Source organism: Narcine bancroftii, chromosome 2 (assembly GCF_036971445.1).
Source record: "Narcine bancroftii isolate sNarBan1 chromosome 2, sNarBan1.hap1, whole genome shotgun sequence".
Taxonomy (NCBI): Eukaryota; Metazoa; Chordata; class Chondrichthyes; order Torpediniformes; family Narcinidae; genus Narcine; species Narcine bancroftii.
The window spans coordinates 231655973-231676698 of NC_091470.1; the positions used below are offsets into that span (position 1 = coordinate 231655973).

A 20726-nucleotide genomic window follows, 5' to 3' on the forward strand; every position below is an offset into this window, starting at 1 on the left:
AGCAAAGCTATTGATAAGGTCCTACATCGTTGGCTAGTCCACTTGGGGTCCAGTTTGAGCTGGCCATTTGGGTGGTAATGGAGGCCGCTGTTTGTGGTATGATGGTGGCTGGAGGGATCCATCTTGATTGTTGTCTTTACCAGCGATTTTGATGAAAATGTAGGTGGCATGATCAAAAAGTTTGCAGATAACAGTTAAATTGGTGCCATAGTCGACTGTGAAGAAAGTTATCTAAGATTACACCAGGATCCAAACCAACTGTGAAAGTGGGCAAACAAAATGCGACTTGAACGAGTGCAAAATGTTGCATTTTGGTGGGTTAAACCAGAGCAGGACATACACAGTAAATGGTAGATCTGTAGACAGTGTTGTACCACATCAAGACCCAGGTGGTACAAGTACATAGTTCATTTAAAATGACAAAGGGTGGTAAAGAAGGCATTGGGCACATTTGTCTTCATCTGTCAGGATAAAGAGCTGTGATGTCATCTTTCAGTTGTATAAGAAATACTGGCTGCACTGGAGGTATGCGGAAATCTGGTTATTAAGCTGCAGGAATGGTCATTTAAATGTGCAGAAAATATTCACAAGGATCTTGCTGGGACTGGATGGCTTGAGTTATGAGGAGAAATTGGTTAGTTGAGGCTGTTTTACCTTGGAGCATAGACTGAGGAGAGATCTTATAGAGGTATATAAAATTGTGTGGGGCAGATAAGGTGTATTGTCACAGTTTCTCCCCCTCTCTCTCCCTTCCACCTCCTCCCCCAGGTTAAGGGAGTCTAAAACTGAAGGGCATAACTTTAAGGTGAGAAGGGAAAGCTTTAAACCATACCTGAGGAGCAAGTTTTCCCACACAGAGGGTAGTAGATATGTGGAATAAACTGCCAGAGTAAGTGGTCAAGTACAATTACAATGTTTCAAAGCTGTTTACACAGGCAAGTGGCTAGGGTTAAATGCAGTCAAATGGGACTAATTCAGGTTAGCCCTGTGCTCAGCATTGAAGAGTTTGGCCAAAGGGTCTATTAACATGCGCTCTCTAATTCTATGACTTTAAATTAGGTCTTTCCATTATACACAGCTCCTAGAAGGAAATCTGACTGTAATCATTAACTGGACAGCTAAGAAAACTGTCACAATGAGATCAAAGGACTTAAATAACAATTAACAATTCCATAGGAAAATTGACAATTTATTATAATTTTGCCTTCCACTAAGATTGGGAATGTGTGGTTGTAGTGACACCTAGTGGCTATTGCAGAAATGCAAGCTCAATGTTAAAATTCAACATTAAAAGACATTTTAAACACCACCCACTAAAAACAAATATTGCTACTTAATTTAATATTTAAAATGTTTTCTGTTCAGGGATATTGGTAGGAAAGAAGAAGTGGTCCTGCAAAATGGATATAAGGAGTTAGGCAGGGAGCTCAGAAGAAGGACCACTAAGGGTGTAATCTCTGGATCACTTCCTGTGCCACGTGATAGTGAGGGAAAAAATAGTCAGGTGGAGATTGAATATGTGGTTGAAAGGGTGGAGTAAAATACAGGGTTTTAAGTTCTTGGACCACTGGGACTGTTTCTGGGGGAAAAGGGTCCTATACTGTAGGACATCTAAATCCCAGAATTACCAGTCTCCTGGAAAAACCCAACCCCAACCAACCAATTTTCCCTTGCAACCGCTGCAATCGTGTCTGCCTGTCCCGCATCGGACTTGTCAGCCACAAACGAGCCTGCAGCTGACGTGGACTTCTTACCCCCTCCATAAATCTTCGTCCGCGAAGCCAAGCCAAAGAAGGAAGAAGAAAGAAAATAGTAAGATTGGGGACAAGGGTTCATGTCATGGACGATAACAAGAACAGAGTCTTTAGGCAAAGAAAAAAGGCTTTTTCACACAATCTGGAGGTGGAACAGCAGCAGGTAATAAATAGTGGCCATAGTAACAATTGTAGAGAGGGTGAGAGGCAGAAAGTTAAATGTGGAAGATCTTGGAGATGCATTTATTTCAATGCAAGGAGTGTGGTGAACAAGGTGGATGAACTGATGGTGTGGATTGACACGTGGCATAATGATGTGATAGCAATTAGTGAGACATGGTTGAAGGAAGGTTGTGACTGGGAGTTAAATATTCAGGGATTTCATTGCTTTAGACGTGACCGAATTGGCGGGGTACGAGGGGAAGGTGTGACGTTGCTTGTCAGGGAAGATATTACAGTGGTGCTGAGGCAAGATAGACTGTAGGACTCTGTGGGTTGAACTAAAAAATAAGAAAGGTGGGGCCTCCAATATAGGGGTATATTATAGGCTGCCAAAAGAGAATAGGGAACTGGAGGAGCAAATATGCAGGGAAATAGCTGAGATGTGTAGTAGAAATAGGGTTGTGATAGTTGGGGATTTCAATTTTCATAACATTGATTGGGAAACACAATCAGTGAGAGGGCAGGATGGCTTAGACTTTGTACAATGTGTGCAGGATTGCTTTTTACAGCAGTATGTTGACATGCCTACTAGAGGGGAGGCAGTGTTAGATCTATTGTTAGGGAACGGAATAGGGCAGGTGACGGAAATGTGCGTTGGTGAGAACTTTTAATTCAGTGATCATGGGTCCATTAGCATCAACTTAAGTATGGAAAGGGATAGGTCAGGTCCAGGATTGAAGGTCTTCGAGTGGGGGAAGGGATTTGCAGAAAATAATCACTTGTAAGAAATGTGATTTAATAAAATTGTTATTCAAGATAAAAATACAGGTATGCGCTGCTTAACGTCCATTATACTTTCCTTGAAATTGGGCATCATTTGATGTGGATGTTGTGCAAACATCATATTATATAGTTAACAAAATAAAATAGGATACTGTAGTGTACCTGTACACTTTCTATTTGTAAGTAGGGATCAATGTGGGGAATGACTCAGGACTGTGGGAAGAGAGTGGGGCAGTTTGACTAGTATGGGGACTGACACAAGACTGTGAGGAGAGAGTGGGGCAGTGGGATCAGTATAGGAACCGCCATGGGGCTGTGGGCAAAGAGTGGGGCAGTGGGATCAGATTGGGGACTGACACAGGGTTATGGGAAGAGAACCGGGCAGTGGAATCAGCGGGGACCGATACAGGGCTGTGGGTAGAGAACAGGGCAGTGGGATTAGTGTGGGGCCCAACATGAGGCTGTGGGGAGTGAACAAGGGAGTGGGATTAGTGTGGGGACAACACAGGGCTGTGGGCAGAGAGTGGGGAAGTGGGATCAGTGGGGGACCAACATGGGGCTGTAGGGAGAGAACAGGGCAGTGGGATTAGTGTGGGGACTGACATGGAACTGTGGGGAGTGCAGGACAATGGGATCAGTGTGGGGACCAACATAGGGGAGTGGGATCAGTGTCTGTGTAGAGTATACAATTTCCTATAGCTGGTGATCACTTTTTCTAAATTGCTCCACACATGCTCGCAGTAACTGAATAATTATGGGACCACGGAAGTATATGCGATCAGATGTTGCCAGAACGAACATTAAGTGCCTCATACCTGTATTTCAGTAGACGTGAGTTTAAAGATTGGTCGTGTGTTAAATTCTGAAGGTGACATCGAGAGTAAGAATTTTGACATACAAACTGATTTAATTAAATCAAAATTCTGACACTGCAAAATAGAACTGAAATTAATAAAATACATGTGCTGAAAGGATTATATGTCGAAGACCATTTTCTTTCAGCTTCACTCAGAGATGACACAGCATGGTTACACAAGTTGGTCTCAATTTAACACAACTCTAATCTCTTACCCATCGGGAAAGAGATATCAGAACAAGTACCACCAGGCTGAGGAACAGCTTCTTCCCATGGACAGTGAGAATGCTGAACAACCAAAGGAACTTCTCATACTAACCATCCGAGACTCTCATTCTGAAACTATTTATTTATTTGTACAGATGAAATGCTTGTCCTGCATAAGTGTTGTCTGTATGTGTGTTATGTCTGGTTGGGTGACTGCGTATTTTGCAGAGAGGACTGGAGAATGCTGTTTCGTCAGGTGTACAATCAGATGACAATAAACTTGACTTGAACATACATCTCACCCTTTGCCATTGATTTAACCAAAGTCATTCTGGTCTCCTTCACTGAGTAAGAGTACACAGACAATGCTGTCATTTTCATATTCAGAGACTAAGCTCCATGTCAACATTGATGTTTGTAGGAGAAGGGGAAGCCTAAACTGCAACATGCAACAATGTTCTATCAGCCTTCATTTCCCCTCTATCATCCCCGCTCCTCCACTAATGCCAATAATAAAGATCTATAATGATTGCAGGCAAAATCTTCGCTAGGATTCTCCTAAATAGAATAATACCTAGTGTCGCCGAGAATATTCTCCCAGAATTACAGTGCGGCTTTCGCGCAAACAGAGGAACTACTGACATGGTCTTTGCCCTCAGACAGCTCCAAGAAAAGTGCAGAGAACAAAACAAAGGACTCTACATCACCTTTGTTGACCTCACCAAAGCCTTCAACACCGTGAGCAGGAAAGGGCTTTGGCAAATACTAGAGCGCATCGGATGTCCCCCAAAGTTCCTCAACATGATTATCCAACTGCACGAAAACCAACAAGGTCGGGTCAGATACAGCAATGAGCTCTCTGAACCCTTCTCCATTAACAATGGCGTGAAGCAAGGCTGTGTTCTCGCACCAACCCTCTTTTCAATCTTCTTCAGCATGATGCTGAACCAAGCCATGAAAGACCTCAACAATGAAGACGCTGTTTACATCTGGTACCGCACGGATGGCAGTCTCTTCAATCTGAGGTGCCTGCAAGCTCACACCAAGACACAAGAGAAACTTGTCCGTGAACTACTCTTTGCAGACGATGCCGCTTTAGTTGCCCATTCAGAGCCAGCTCTTCAGCGCTTGACGTCCTGTTTTGCGGAAACTGCCAAAATGTTTGGCCTGGAAGTCAGCCTGAAGAAAACTGAGGTCCTCCATCAGCCAGCTCCCCACCATGACTACCAGCCCCCCCACATCTCCATCGGGCACACAAAACTCAAAACGGTCAACCAGTTTACCTATCTCGGCTGCACCATTTCATCAGATGCAAGGATCGACAATGAGATAGACAACTGACTCGCCAAGACAAATAGCGCCTTTGGAAGACTACACAAAAGAGTCTGGAAAAACAACCAACTGAAAAATCTCACAAAGATAAGCGTATACAGAGCCGTTGTCATACCCACACTCCTGTTCGGCTCCGAATCATGGGTCCTCTACCGGCATCACCTACGGCTCCTAGAACGCTTCCACCAGCGTTGTCTCCGCTCCATCCTCAACATTCATTGGAGCGCTTTCATCCCTAACGTCGAAGTACTCGAGATGGCAGAGGTCGACAGCATCGAGTCCACGCTGCTGAAGATCCAGCTGCGCTGGGTGGGTCACGTCTCCAGAATGGAGGACCATCACCTTCCCAAGATCGTGTTATATGGCGAGCTCTCCACTGGCCACCGTGACAGAGGTGCACCAAAAAAAGGTACAAGGACTGCCTAAAGAAATCTCTTGGTGCCTGCCACATTGAACACTGCCAGTGGGCTGATATCGCTTCAAACCGTGCATCTTGGCGCCTCAAAGTTTGGCGGGCAGCAACCTCCTTTGAAGAAGACCGCAGAGCCCACCTCACTGACAAAAGGCAAAGGAGGAAAAACCCAACACCCAACCCCAACCAACCAATTTTCCCCTGCAACCGCTGCAACCGTGTCTGCCTGTCCCGCATCGGACTTGTCAGCCACAAACGAGCCTGCAGCTGACGTGGACATTTACCCCATCCATAAATCTTCGTCCGCGAAGCCAAGCCAAAGAAAAAGATAATGAGATTTAGGGAGAAGTGGGCTTCTTTCACAATCAGTCTCTCCACAAAGGTTATTTCATCAATTATTACATCTAGTGTACTATTAAGACAGTAGGCACCTCTAAACAACAAAAAGGTGCTACCAATGTTGTCTCTACAAATTTCTCCAAATCAAAACAATATGAATTTCCTCTCTCAGCCCAGCATTGAGACACTAATTGCACCCAGTTGTCTCCAGTAGGTGGACCATGTCTTGTGCTTGCCTGGCAGTGCTCCAGAAACCAGTATTCAACTCTGAAGTCTGTCACATCTTGCAATTACCAGGTATTGAAATGAAACAAAATTTTCTTCAAAAATGTTTCTAACATTTTCACTGGTACATAGAAAACAGTGGCACATGACCACTCCATGCAGAGGAGCATTTAGAATATTATTTGAGAACCTCAAATCCCTTCATTGGAGCATGAAGGAGCCTAGACTAAATAGTGGAAAGAATATATCGGGGTGGCCAAACTGCGGCTCTTTGACATGTAATGTGCAGCTCACGGGGATAGTAGGTGTTGGCAGTGGGGGTGGGGGGGGGTGGCTGTCAGCGGTTTGCCAGCTGACTGACAGCAGCCTGCCCGCTGCTAGACACCTGAAAGCTGCTAGCTGCTTTGCTGCTTTGAGGTGCCTAGGGGGATCTTTTGGTGTGTAGACTTGATTAGAAAAAAATCTTTTGCAAAATTGCTCCCTTTGAAACAATGCTTCCTCATTATGTACAGTGTATCAGCATTTTGCAAATGGATGATTTGCAAGACAAGGATTGGAAACTACTTTCTCCAAAAACACTCAGAGGTGGGCAACCTCCTGCGCCGGGGGTGGTGGGTGCTGTCAGGCAGCAGGGAGTTGGGTCGCCAGCTGATCGTCATCAGCCCGCCCCTGACTAGGCATCTGAAAGCGGCTAGCAGGAGTGCTCAGAAGTGGAGAATATACCTCCCCGAGGTGGGTTGAGTAAGTACACCTTGGGGACGGGTTCTCTGCTTTCAGGTGGCCTCCCGACAGCTGCATTCGGGAAATTTAGGCGGCTTTACATTCGGGTATTACGGCCACTTGAAAGGGGCTAACGATAGTGTTAGTGGGTGTGGCTTTCAATCGCGTGATTGTTTTGGCTCTCAAACATCTGAAGTTTATGGTATGCGGCTCTTATGTTAAGCAAGTTTGGCCACCCCTGGAATATATCAACTCAACAATACACTCAGCTGCCATAAAACACTTATTGCACCCATTTATGACAAGTTACATGGGTTCCACATTTGCCCCCATCAGCCAATTTTTAAATATATACACAAATGCTATCCTCAGGCCAAGGATCCCCTAAGATAATTTTATTGTATTTTCTAAATGTAAACCTCAGGCCAACTGATGGCATTAATGATTTGGTAAAGAGAAAAAAAGAAATATCTATTAGGTGAAAAGTGTCAAGACTGATGAAATAACATGAAAAAATGTGCATGCTCTGATAAGTTGCTTTGCAACATGAAGAAACTAATCATAAATGAAGCAAGGCAAATTCTCTTATATGTTTAAATGTAGACATACAGCATGGTAACAGGCCATTTCAGCCCATGAATCCCTGCCCTCAGTTTACATCCAATTGACCTATACCCCCTCACCCCCCCCCCCCCCAGAATGTTTCAATTAATGGGAAGAAACCAGAGCCCATGGGGAAAAGTCACAACTTACAGTGAAGAATTTGAACCCCAGTCCCTATCGCTGGCGTTGTAAGGGCGTTGCACGAATCGCTATGCCAACTGTGCCGTATTGCATCATTTTAAGTTTTGAAGAGATTCTTTCATGCTGCACTTTGAGTATTCCCACACATAGTTTCACTTTAGAGCAATGCTAAATTCGAGAAACATGTTTCTGGAGTGTGTAATTGACTCATGAACTGTTCATGAGAGACCTGAAAGGGATTGTTTTGCACCAAATGGGCTTCTGAACAATAAGGAGCTTTGTGTGCATACTTGCAAATTTTACTGACCAGCGGCATCAGTGACGTATCTAAAGTTGGCAGGTATGGCACGTGCCCTGGACACCGCTTGAAGGGGGTGCGAATTAGTAGTTTACATTAAAGTCAGACAACCCATCCTCTGAGGAACAGTATTTTTGGGCACTGTGCCTGTGCATCAACATTGTTGCCGCTAAACAGTTCAAACCGGAGAAGTGGTATGCCGGTAACCATGGGAATGGGAGTAAATACTGCACTCTCCAAGGAGACGGGACTCTGGCACGCATGCAGGGGCCAAGGCCATGAGCTCAGCCATTAGAGTGTGGATCTGGTAGTGAGGCCTGGCCATGTCGATCAATGACCCCTCCTCGAGTGGCGAGGTGTTTGGTCTGAGCAAGCCCAAGTGTTTTTCAGGAGTTGCTGAACAATGATGACAGGCTGCAGGAGCTCGTCGTCCTGCACTTCCTCAACAACATGCACATCGAAGACTGCCTGTCTGTCCTGCTGGTCTTCAGGAGCACCTGCACTGAGTCTCCATGGGTCAAGGCAGACTGTGATCTTGTTTTGCTCAGTGTAGAAAGGGAAGAAACTGATTTTGATCACATCGTAGACCAGTTTGCGTCAGTGAAAGCAAGGCCGTGCAGTGCCATAATTTGTTAATTAAAAGATTAACAAGCTTGACTTGTATTTTTAAGCTGATGTTATGGTAATTATCTAAAAGATGGATCAGATGTGTGGACAGGGGTGCAACTTCAATATTTGCCGTAGGCGCTATTTTCCGTAGATATGTCTCTGAGTGGTTTTAACTTACTTTGTGGTTCAGATAATTCCATTGGATATATTTTAAATTAATGTACACAAAGGAATGTAACAAGGTCAATAAAATAGAAGGTGAAGATATTTCTACTAATCATTCATGTTGGAATGAGTCTAAATTAAAATTGTGTATTTTTTCCCCAACAAAAACTCAGTCTCAATGTTTACTAAATTCGCTGGATTGAAGATGCAATACACACATTTGGATTATCAAAGGTTATTGGGAGAAGGCTGAGTGGCAAAATGGATCAGTTCATGATAAAATGGCAGGGCAGACTCCTTGAGCTAAAGAGGCTATTTCTGCTCCTCTTTCTGTGGTCTTGTATTGCAACGTGATGTTGATTTCTATGTACAAGGGCCAATATCAAAGGAACCAATTAAAGAAATATCTTGGATTTCAATTGAAAATCATTCTTCACTAAAAGTATTGTAAACCTCAGAATTAGGGATTGACTCTATCATTCAGATGTTAACATCCATAAATTCTGATCAGCTCATTCAGTATCTGTTTGCTTTGTAATTCTTGTATTCCTATAAATTATCCATATATGCTTTCTTATAGAAGCAGCATTGCATGGCTTGTTGGGAGCGCTGACAAGCACACCATACAGTCCCACACAACATCTTGAGCGAGAGCAGGCTCTTGCCAAGCAATTTGCTGAGATCCTTCATTTTACTTTACGGTTTGACGAACTTAAGGTGAGCAAATGTGTGCAGTGGTGAGTGAACTGAAGTGATGTGATGTCAGGTTCTTGTTTGACTCCCTATTTTCTATTTTTACACGCAAAAACAATCTTTTGCTGATCTTAGAAACTAGGTGGACTCCTGTGTTTGTTAGAAAAGAGATGACCTCTACTACCTACAAGCTGCAAGTTAAACAAAATCCAGAACCAAAAATTCTAGATTCAGTACATCCATAATATATTGGAGAAAGAACATATGGTCATTTTAAATAATGTGAACTCAGTTATTTACAAATCTTGATTTAATCTATGTTCATAGCTTAGTTGAAGGAACTGGGTTTGTTGTAGCCACATTTGATGACAATACAAAGGTAGATGAAAAATAAGTTGTGATGAGATATAGCAACACCAAAGGGAATTAGATGGGTTGAAAGGAGGCAAACGTTTGGTGATTGGAATATAATGTGAGGAACTGTAAAGTTGTCTATTTGATAGGATGGGTATAAATTTAAAATCCTGTTGAAATGTAGAGTAATTACAGAATGCTACTTTACAGAGAAATCTGGTTGCTTCAGGACATGAAACCCAAAAATATTGCAATAAGTAAATAATATGTTAATTCAAGAGAGATGGAGATTAAAAGTTGGGAAGTCTTTGGACAGTTTAGTGAACTTTGAGCTTGTATCTGCTTTTTTCCCCCTTGTTTAAGGAGGGATCAGACTTTCTTTGAAGACAGTTCTGAGAAGTTCTTTTGACTTGGTCTGGGGATGAAGAACAGTTATTCGGTTGGGGCCAGTGCTCTGGAGTATTTAAGATTGAGAACTGATATTGAGGATGAATACTTTTGAGAGAGTAGCTGTTGAGAGGATAATTCCAGTTGTATGGGCATCCAGAAAGAGGAAGTCTATTTTCAAAATAAGGAGTTACATATTTAAAATGGAGAAGTGAAAGAATATGCTTCAATATGATATGAACATTTGGAATCTTGAGATCAACAGAGCTGTCTGACTAAGTCATTGAATATACTTAAAGCTGAGGTAGACATTTTTTGACTTCAAGTGTTAAAGCGGAATAGGCAAGAAAATGGAGTTGACCTTTAATGTTGAAATCTGTTCTGATTAATTCAGCCATTGATTCTATTATTATTACAAACAGAACTGGCGATAATGGACATTCCTGTTTTGTCGATCTCGTTAATTGAAAATAATCTGAAATTTGCCCATTCGTTACCACTGTAGCTCTTGGTTCAATATATAATGCTTTTGTCCAATTTATAAATGCTGATCCTAATCCAAATTTATTGTCTTTTAAACAAAAAGTCCCATTCTGCTCTATCAAACTCTTTTTCTGCATCTAAAACTACTGAAATACTTAAATTATCATCTCTTTTTTGCGCTAAATGAATAAAACTCATTAACCTAATAACATTATCTACAGATTTTATTTTTAATAAACCCAGTTTGATTCTTATTTATTAATTTCTGTAAAAAAATTTCTAATCTACTTGCTAACAATTTTGCTACATTTAATAAGGTCTTAAAGAAGGTGAAAGGAAACATAAAATAAGTGTATTTGCAGATGACGTGATTGTATACTTAACAGACCTGGTAACTTAACTAGATAAATTACAAATCTGATTACAACAGTATAGAGCAGTTTCAGGTTACAAGATAAATTGTGGGAAAAAAGTAAAATCATTAAGTGATCATACACAAAATAAACAAAATATGCAATTTAAATGACCTGAAAAGAATTGGGCTGAAATTTGTTATGATAGTATGAAAAACAATTAATGTTAGATATAAAATGGTAAATTACAATTATTTATTACACCACAAAAACTTAACAGATTGAAATCTGATTGTCAGATAAATGTTTTAGATGTAATCAAGAAGTTGGTACCTTCTTACATTCTACATGGTGTCCTAAACTGAACCTATTTTGGTCAAAGTTAATAAAATTTCTTGAACAGATAATAAATATTAAGCTTCCACAAGATCCCATGTGTTTTTACTAGGAAATATTTCAGGGATTAGGCCGAAATTAAAAATTTCTTAAAATAGCATTAACTGTAACTAGAAAATGTATAGCAGTGTTGTGGAAATTGGACGCAGATTTAGAATTGGACATATGGCATGGAGAAATGCATAGTTGTATACCTCTGGAAAGGATCACTTATAATTTAAGGAATAGATATGATAAATTCTTAAAAATTTGGTCTCCATATATGATTATTATATAATTGTATATAATCATATATCATTCATCTTGAACTTCATCTCCTCCTTGGCTATACCCACACACACACATATAGATTTAGAATTAGTTATATTTAAATAGAATTAGAGTTAGTCATTACATACATTATATACTTAATTATATTACCCCTCCATAAATCTTCATCCGCGAAGCCAAGCCAAAGAAAGAAGATATGTAATTAGAATTATTTATATATACTATATGTTTCAATCTTAAACTATATCCAGCATACTCTTTGTCTATCTTTTATTTTTTTCTTTTTCTTTTTTCCTTTTCATGTCCTTTATGGGGATTTTGGAGTGGGAGGGTGCGGGTGGGAGGGACGGGGAGAAATTTGTTGGAAAAAGCATGTATTGATTTTGGTATATTTATATTACATTTGTATATGATCTTTAATACATGTAACAAATTAAATTTTAAAAAGAAAGAAAATGGAGTTGAGAACAAGGACAGATTATCTCTGATCTTATTCAACTTATTCTAGGCTTGAGGTGGAAGGAGAGGGGGTTCATGCAACCTACTCCAGAATATATTATCTAAAATGCTGTAGGGAAGGAGATTAGCCATGTACACACAAGCACTATCAGTAGTAGAAACATTGCACCAGTGGATGGAGAAACAAGGGAAGAAGTCTGTGAATGCTATTCAGTTATCAAGATTTCATAAAATAATGCAGATACAGATTCTAAAGCTTCACATTGTATTTTGCATAGGCTTGATCATAATTATAGAAATTTCAGATAACTGTTGTAGGTTATTTTATTATAATATATGGTATTAGACACAAATCTTTGGATATATTTCTTAATGTTGCCTGTGACCATTCAATGAATAATCTTTCTGGATATAACAGCCACAGTTTATTTGCATATCTTTTGTAATGAATCATGGATTTCTTTTCAATTTTATATCATTGTATTTTTGTAAGAAACCACATACTTAATTTCATTTTTTTTAAAAAATGAAACAGATGACTAATCCTGCTATACAGAATGATTTCAGCTACTATAGAAGAACTTTAAGTCGCATGAGGATCAACAATGTTCCAGTAAGTCAAATGTTTGGGATTTTCTGGCAAAGGGAAACAAAAGCATCTTCTAGAATATGCTGACGTGCAATTAAAGCGGAGATCCAGTTGTTGCTCTTTTAAATCCCTTCTCTACAATGTGTGATTTCCCAGTTTTTTCCAGACCTTTTGTAAAAGAAAACATAAAACTTTCTGCTTTCATGCCTCCATTTTAATGGTGAACAAAACCTCAGTTAGGGCTGCAAAATTTCTCTGACCTTAAACAATTATTTATACATGGATTATAATCTTCTCTGATTGAGAGGGAATTTTGAAATATTTAAGACATCTTTTACACAAAAATGCTGGAGAAACTCAGCAGGTCACACAGTATTCTTTATCTAGCAAAAATATAGACATAACCAACATTTTGGGGAGCCCTTTGTCAAGGTATTAGCAAAAATCAGGCAGGCACCTAAATAGAATGATGGGGGGAGGGGTGGGGGTAGGAGCACAGGTCCACAGTCAAGAGGTCATAGGTGGATATAGATGGGAAAGTAGAAGAGAAAAATGCTGGCAAGTGATATGGTGGGGGAGGGGGTAGATAGCTCTCTTGGTGGAGAGGGAGGGAGACAGGGGAGGGTCTCCACAGAAACAGTAGAAGCTGATGTTAATGGCCAAGTTGGAGAGTGACCAGGTGCTGTTCCTCCAATTTTCAGGTGGCCTCATTTTGGCAGTGCACAAGGTCATGGACAGACATGTTGGCATCGGAATGGGGTGCGGAATTTAAATGGTTGACCATTGGGAGGTTCCTGCTATTGCAGTGGATCGAGTGAAGTTGCTCCATGAAATGATCTTCTAGTCTGCATCTAGACTTTCTCATGCAAAGAAGGCCACAATGGGAGCACCAGATGCAGTAAATGACCCCTACAGAGGATGAGGGAGCCGCAGAAGGACTGGTATCTGCGGAAGATAGAGAAGGGAGGAGAGGGGAAAATGTGTTTGGTGATGGGATCACATTGTAGGTGATGAAAATTGAGGAGAATAATATAGAACATACAATATTACAACAGTACAGGCCCTACTGCCCACAATGATATGCTAACCCATATATACCTGCCAAAAAAACCTAATTCCTTCCTACCTCATAATCCTCCATCTTTCTTTCATTCATTTGCCTGTCTAAGTCTCTTAAATTCCTCCATTATTCCAGCTTCTATTGCAACCCTGGCAAAGCATTCCAGGCACCCATAACTTTGGGTGGGGGAAAAAAGAACTACCCCGATGTTTTCCCAAAAGTTTCCTCTTTTCACTTTGTACAGATATCCTCTGGTGTTTGCTTCTCCAGCCCTGGGAAAAAGGTATTGAATCTCTATCTTATCTATGCCTCTCATAATCTTATAGACCTCTAAGTCATCTTTCATTCTTCTTTGTTCCAAAGAGAAAAACCATAGCTTTGCTAACCTTTCCTCACGAGACATATTCTTCAATCCAGGCAACATCCTAGTAAATCTCCTCGCTGCCTCTCCATAGCTTCCACATCTTCAATGAGGTAACCAGAACTGAGCACAATATTCTAAGTGTGGTCTCACCAGAGATTCATAGAGCTACAACATTACATTATGACACCTGAACTCATTCCCCCAATTAATTAATTAACATGTTGGCTACAGAGGCTGGTGGGGTGGTAGCTGAGGACAAAGGGAGCTAGGGCTAATGAGTGGGAAATGGGGGAGATATGGATAAGAGCTATATTGATGGAGGTAGAGAGGAAGATGTATTTTGAAGAAGGAGGACATCTCAAATGATTTGAGAGAAAGGAACAGAATCCTTACAAAGGATAGGATATGAAGAGGTGAAATCGAGATAATTGTGGGAGTTGGTGTTTTTGTGCAAAATGTCTATGGAGAGGTTGTCTCCCAAGATGGACACAGAGAGATTGAGAAAGGGGAGAATGTTGCCAGAGATGGACCTAGAGAATTTGAGGTCAGGGTGAGAGTTGAGTGTTGCCTGCTTTGAGAAGAAGAACCAAATAGTGCCTACTATAATCCCTGAAAAGGCTGAGGACCCTGTGCTATCTGTTTCTGAGGGTGTTGTCAGAATATCATTCAAGAGGGTGAACCCTTGCAAAGTGCCAGGTCCTGATGGCGTGCCGAGCAGGATACTGAAAATCTGTGCCAACCATCTAGCCGGAGTGGTCACAGACATTTTCAATCTCTCATTGCTGCAGTCAGAGGTTTCCACCTGCTTCAAAAGGGCATCAATCATCCCAGTACCGAAGAATAGTCGTGTGAGCTGCCTCAATGACTGCTGCCTAGTAGCACTAACCTCTGCTGTGATTAAGTATTTTGAGAGGCTGGACATGGACAGAATTAACACATAACTAAGTAAAGATCTGGAACCACTGCAGTTCATCAATCGTTCCACAGCAGATGCAATATCGCTGACTCTCCACTCAGCTCTAAATCACCTCAAAAAGAACAATTTATACATACGGCTGCTCTTCATCAACTAAGGCTTGGCCTTCAATATCATTATTCCCTCAATGCTGGGTAAGAAGCTACAAACTCTCGACTTCTGTACTCCCCTCTGCAACTGGATCCTTGACTTTCTTATCAGAAGACCACAGTCAGTACAAATTGGAAACCACGTTGTCTCCTCACTAATTATCAACACAGGTGCATGCACCCCAAGGATGCGTGCTTAGCCCACTGCTCTACTCATTATACACCCATGATTGTGTGGCCGGGCACAATTTGAATGCCATCTACAAGTTTGCTGTCGGCAGAATCACAAACGACAATGAGGAAGTGTACAGGAAAGAGATAGATCAGCTCATTGAATGGTGTAACAACAACAACAACCTTGTGCTCAATGTCATCGAAACCAAAGAATGATTGTGGACTTCAGGAGGAAGTCAGGGGAGCACAACCCAGTCCTCATTGGGGGCTCAATAGTGGAAAGGGTCAACAATTTTAAATTCTTGGGTGTCAGCATATCTGAGGATCTGTCTTGGAGCCTCCATGTTGATGCAATCACAAAGAAGGCTCGCAAGTGGCTATATTTTGTGAGGTGTCTGAGGAGATTCGATATGTAATTGAAGGCTCTCGTAAACTTCTATAGTTGAACCGAGTAGAGCATTCTTGCTGGTGCATCACTGCCCAATATGGTGGTGCCAACTCTCAGGACAAGAATAAATTCTAGAGAGTTGTTAACTTAGCCTGCAACATCACAAGCACCAGACGTCGCTCCATCAAGGACATCTACATGAGCAGGTGTCTTAAAGCAAAAAGCAGCCTCTATCCTCAAAGACCCCCACCACCCAGGCCATTCCCTCTTCACTCTGCTACCATCAGATTCCTGACCAATCAATGAAACAGCACTGCTTTACTTTTTGTGTACTATTATTTTAATTTTTTTATAGTAATGTTGTAGGATGGTTATAGCATGAATGTTTATTCTATGATACTGCTGCAAAACACTGAATTTCATGATTCTGAGTAGATAAAATTGATGAACTCATCATGAGTGCATGAGGCAGAACTAATGTAGTTGTCACTGTAGTGGAGGAAGAGTTGAGAAATCTTCCCTGTGTAGACTTGATTGCTCCACATAGCCAACAAAAAGGCAGGCATAGCTGGGACCCATGCCAGTACCCATGGCTAGCCCTTTGACTTGGAGAAAGTGGGATGAGTCAAAGGAGAAGTTATTGAGGGTGAGAACATTCTGCCAAGTGGAGGTGGATGGTGGTGGAGGGGAACTGGTTGGGTCTGTTTAGAAAGAAATGAAAGGCTTTGAGCTTCCGATATGGTGGATGGAGGTGTATAGAGATTGGACATTAAAGGTGAAGCAACATTATGAATTTGTTGAGATAATTTACTACATCTGGTGGTCCCATTGTAACCTTGTGCAATGCCATACCAGGACCACCCACCTGTCTGGGCATTTCTCTGGTTTCATTAGGCTCTTCTCCCTCCTGTCTCTTTTCCTTCAGCTTCCCATCACCTGCCCCTATCACCTTTCAGCTTTTTTTTCCCCCTTCTGCCCTCATCCATATCCACCTGTTGTCTGTGGGCCTGTGCTCCTCTCCCGCCCACTTTCCCCACCATTTGATTCAGGGGCCTGTCTGCTTTTTGGTCATATCTTAATGAAAAGCTCAGGCCTGAAATGTTGGTTATATGTCTTTATTGTGGTTTACACAAAAAAGGCAGCCAAGATCACAGCATCTGCAGACTTTCTTGTTTACTATAAGATTTATTTACTCTAATTTCATATACATACGAGAATCTTCATTCACACTCAATGAAATATATAAAAAGTTAATTAAAATTGTACTTTGTTACTTCCCAGTTTTTTGTCCCTAATAAATTTTGAATGTGATTCTTGGCTCAACAATTTCTTTTAGAGTTATACAGTATGGAAACTGGTTCAAATTGTCCATCAAACTAAAACGTTTCTACCATTTACTGTGGCAGTTTTTGTTCCACATACCCACCAACCTCTCAAAATTTGCCCCTCAAGTCCCTTCAAATTTTTCTCCTCTCACTTTAAACCTTGGCCCTCTATCTTTTGACTCCTCTACCAGTGCCATCCCACTCCATCTCCTTTACTCCTGGAATAGCAGTCCCAGCTTATCCAATCTATCCTTGTAACTGGAGTGCTCCGCTCCTGGCAACATTTATTCCAGCATCCAGTGAGTTCTGGTTGTTGCTGTTAAATTTGACATAATTACCCTTGAGAAGATAATAGCAGCATCTCGCCTTGAAATTATGAAATCTATGCATTCAGAGTGCTCCAACAGTTGGGATGGTGAGGGAATTTTAGAAATTTAGTGAAGGAATGAATAGTGGTAAATTTCCAGCTCTGGATGCATTTGACTTGGAGAAATTAACAGGTGGTAGTATTTCCACATGGCTTATAAGTAATGGAGTTGATGAGTTCCTACAGTGCACAAGAGCCACACTGATGACAGTGTGGGTCTATGGTACAAGGATGAGTACCAATGATGCAGGAATAGTGTTCAGATCCTCGAGAGTTGTTAGACCTGCGCTCACCTAGGCAACTGGAAAATTGCATCACCACGATGTACCTAGCAGATAGAACGTAGACACTACAGCACAGTGCAAGCCCTTCAGCCCTCAATGTGGTGCGACCCATATATTCGTTTTTTTTTTAAAAGTACTAAACCTTCCCTACCCTGTAATCTTCTATTTATCTTCTATCCATGTGCCTGTCCAAGAGTCTTTTAAATGCCCACAAAATAGCCGACAAATGCGGTGAACGCATGTACCTGAGGGTGACATTGGCTGTCATCCCAGGTGACCTTCTGCATGACAGGAAGATGGGGAACTCTAGCAGGAATGCTGGCCAATCCCAGGCCGGCGCTCCGATGATGTGGGGTCCTGACATCAGCACAACGGCCAGAGCAATAAACCAGTCTTGTTTTCCAAGGATTTGGTATGCGTGTCGTTCTTCTCCACACTCACATAGCGCAAACACTTCACCCCTAATGTTTTAGCCTCCACCACCACCACCCCTGATAAAGCAATCTAGGCACCCACAACTCTGGATTTTTTTTTTAAAAGTGCCTCTGATGTCTCCCCTAAACATCCCTCCCTTCACTTTGTATTCGTATCCTCTGTTGTTTGTTATTCCTGCCCTGGGAAACAGGTGCTGGCTGTCCACCCTATCTATGCCTCTCATAATCTTGTAGAATTCTCATCCTTCTTACCCTCCAAAGAAAAAAGTCCCGGGGGCGTGGCGTGATGGCATCGGGAGAAGATATGGAAAACGCCTCTCCTGGCAGAATTAATTAATACCCGACTTTTAAAAAATTCTTTAAAGTATTGAATAATTTAAAAATTCTTCTCGTGGTCTTAAAAGATGGCTGCAAAAAAAAAATCTAGAACACAAACTGCAAAAAAACCCCAGCTATATCTGTAGTTACAGTGATGGAAGAAACTGGGCCTACCTTGAAGACTCAGCATCCGATCCTGGTTCCTCTCCAGCCTCGATCTTCAAAGCCTCCATGGGTAAGAATCCAAACTCAAGCACCACTTTCTTGGGGAGCTGGAGAAGATGGCGCTGGAACACGGAAGAAAACTACAGAATTGACTGTAGAATCAACACGCATGCGCAGTGACTAATTCGGAGTGTGCAGACCCGACCACTTCTATGGTAGTAGGTCAAATGAGGGCCAAGTAGAAAGCCCGTTTGCAATTTCAACCACTGGCAACTTCTACAGAAGAAGAGGTAGGAGTGAAAGAGGAAAGTCTTGTGCCACAATCAAAGGGAGAGGAATCAGAAGAAGAAGGAGGAGATTAGTATATCCAAGGTAAAGTGAAATGTTATCCCAAAACCTCTTGCTCCACAGATTTTGGATAAAATTTTTGAAATAATGGATTTAATTATTGAAAAAAATGGATGCAAATCTTGCTGAAGTGAAAGCAGATTTTACCACTCAATTGGGAGCTACTAGTAATAAAACTTGATAAAATTAAAGTTCAAAAATTTTAAGAAAACTCAGGATTGTCGCATGGAGGTAGAAGAATGTAAAGATACAGTTAACAAGATAGAAGATTCTTTTACGGCGTGGGAAATTCAGAAGAAAGTTTTATTACAAAAAGTTGATATGTTGGGAAATCAGAGCAGAAGAAATAATGTAAAAATTGTTGGTTTGCCTGAGGACTTTGAGGGCACTAAATCCAGTACAATTTTTTCAAATTTGGCTGCCTGAAATTTTGGGATCAGAGAATTTTCCAAATGGTTTGGAACTTGATAGAGCACAAAGAGATCTAAGGAAAAAAAAAACATATCCAGGACAAACAGCCATGCTCTATTTTGATGAAATGTTTACATTACCAAGATAGTGAAATGATTTTGAAAATGTTAGTTCAAAAAGATAGGGAACAACAAAGCTCTTTAATGATCTAGAATAAATGATCCAGAATCTTCTATGCAGATTTGAGTCAAGAACTTGTCAAAAGAAGAAAAGAATTTAACCCAGCAAAGTCAGTTTTGTGGATGAAGGGATATAGATTTGCTTTTCGATGTCCATTAAAAAACTTTAAGAACTGCTGGATAATTTCAAGCATAATATTTTGCTAACGAAAACATGAAGCTTTGGAATTTACTAATTCATTGCCTAATAATAAGCAGAATGGAAGACAATGTTATTCAACAAATAGAAGAGGATCAAGAAAAATCAAACAGCTGACAGGTTCAAGTTGAAATCGATAATGATCAAGTCAATAGACTTTGAAGAAGTTTACCAAACTTGATTGATGGAAATTAAGTGTGATATTCTATCTGGGCAGGTAGTTCTTTTTTCCGCTTTCTTCTTCTGAGGCCACGTGCCAATAGTGGTGAGAGCCACTTCTCATAATTAAGGGAGTTAGTGCTGACTTAATCAGTGCTTCTGGGTTTTTTTTAAAATCTTTTTATTTTATTATTTGGGGTTTCTTACTTTCTATCTTTGGAGATGTGATGTTTTGAAAGTTAGCTGTGGACCTGGGATGACCCGGGATGGAGAGGAGAGTTGAATATTTTTAAAATTATATTATGGTAACACATGGTTTGAATTATGTAATGTTTAATGTGAATGGACTCAATATTCAAATTAAAAGGAAGAGCATTTTAGCTCATAAGAAGTTGAAAGTAGATATTGCTTTTTTGCAAGAAACTCATCTAACTGAGAAAGAACATCAAAAGTTAAAAAGAGAATGGGTTAGTCAAGTTGCAGCTTTGTCTTTTAATTCTAAAGCACAGGGAGTGTGGCTATTACTTGGAAATCTGATTTAGTTTTAGGAATGCAAAGATGGCATACTGAAATGAAATCCTGTATTCCTTTAGAAAAGATAACATATAATTTGAGAGATAAATATCATTTTTTTTGTAGAAGTATGGAGCCCATATTTAAAAAATTTTTGGTTTGAAGATTTAATCTCTCAACCACTCCAGTGCGTGTTTCTGTTTCCACAGCTAAAAGGTTGACTATTATTGTTTTCAAGTGATGATCTCCTTTCTTCTTTCTTTGTAGCTTGAAGGGGGAGGAGGGAGGGTGTTAGTGGGGTGGATAAAGGAGGTTGGGGGGGGTACTCATTTATATATCTGTATGAATATGTTATAATTAATATTATATGATTTAAAATTTAT

The 20726-nt window shown here is 40.8% G+C and overlaps 1 protein-coding gene across 11 annotated transcripts in view; it reads left to right on the plus strand.

The window, feature by feature from the left end:
* Positions 1 to 20726, plus strand: part of fam49bb (family with sequence similarity 49 member Bb) — a 212746-nt gene that overhangs the window by 179136 nt on the left and 12884 nt on the right. For all 11 annotated transcript variants that reach the window (XM_069920518.1, XM_069920523.1, XM_069920517.1 and 8 more), the window contains 2 exons: positions 9187 to 9323; positions 12537 to 12614. In XM_069920518.1, coding sequence (XP_069776619.1) covers positions 9187 to 9323; positions 12537 to 12614 — 215 coding nt within the window. The remainder of the gene's footprint in view (positions 1 to 9186; positions 9324 to 12536; positions 12615 to 20726) is intronic.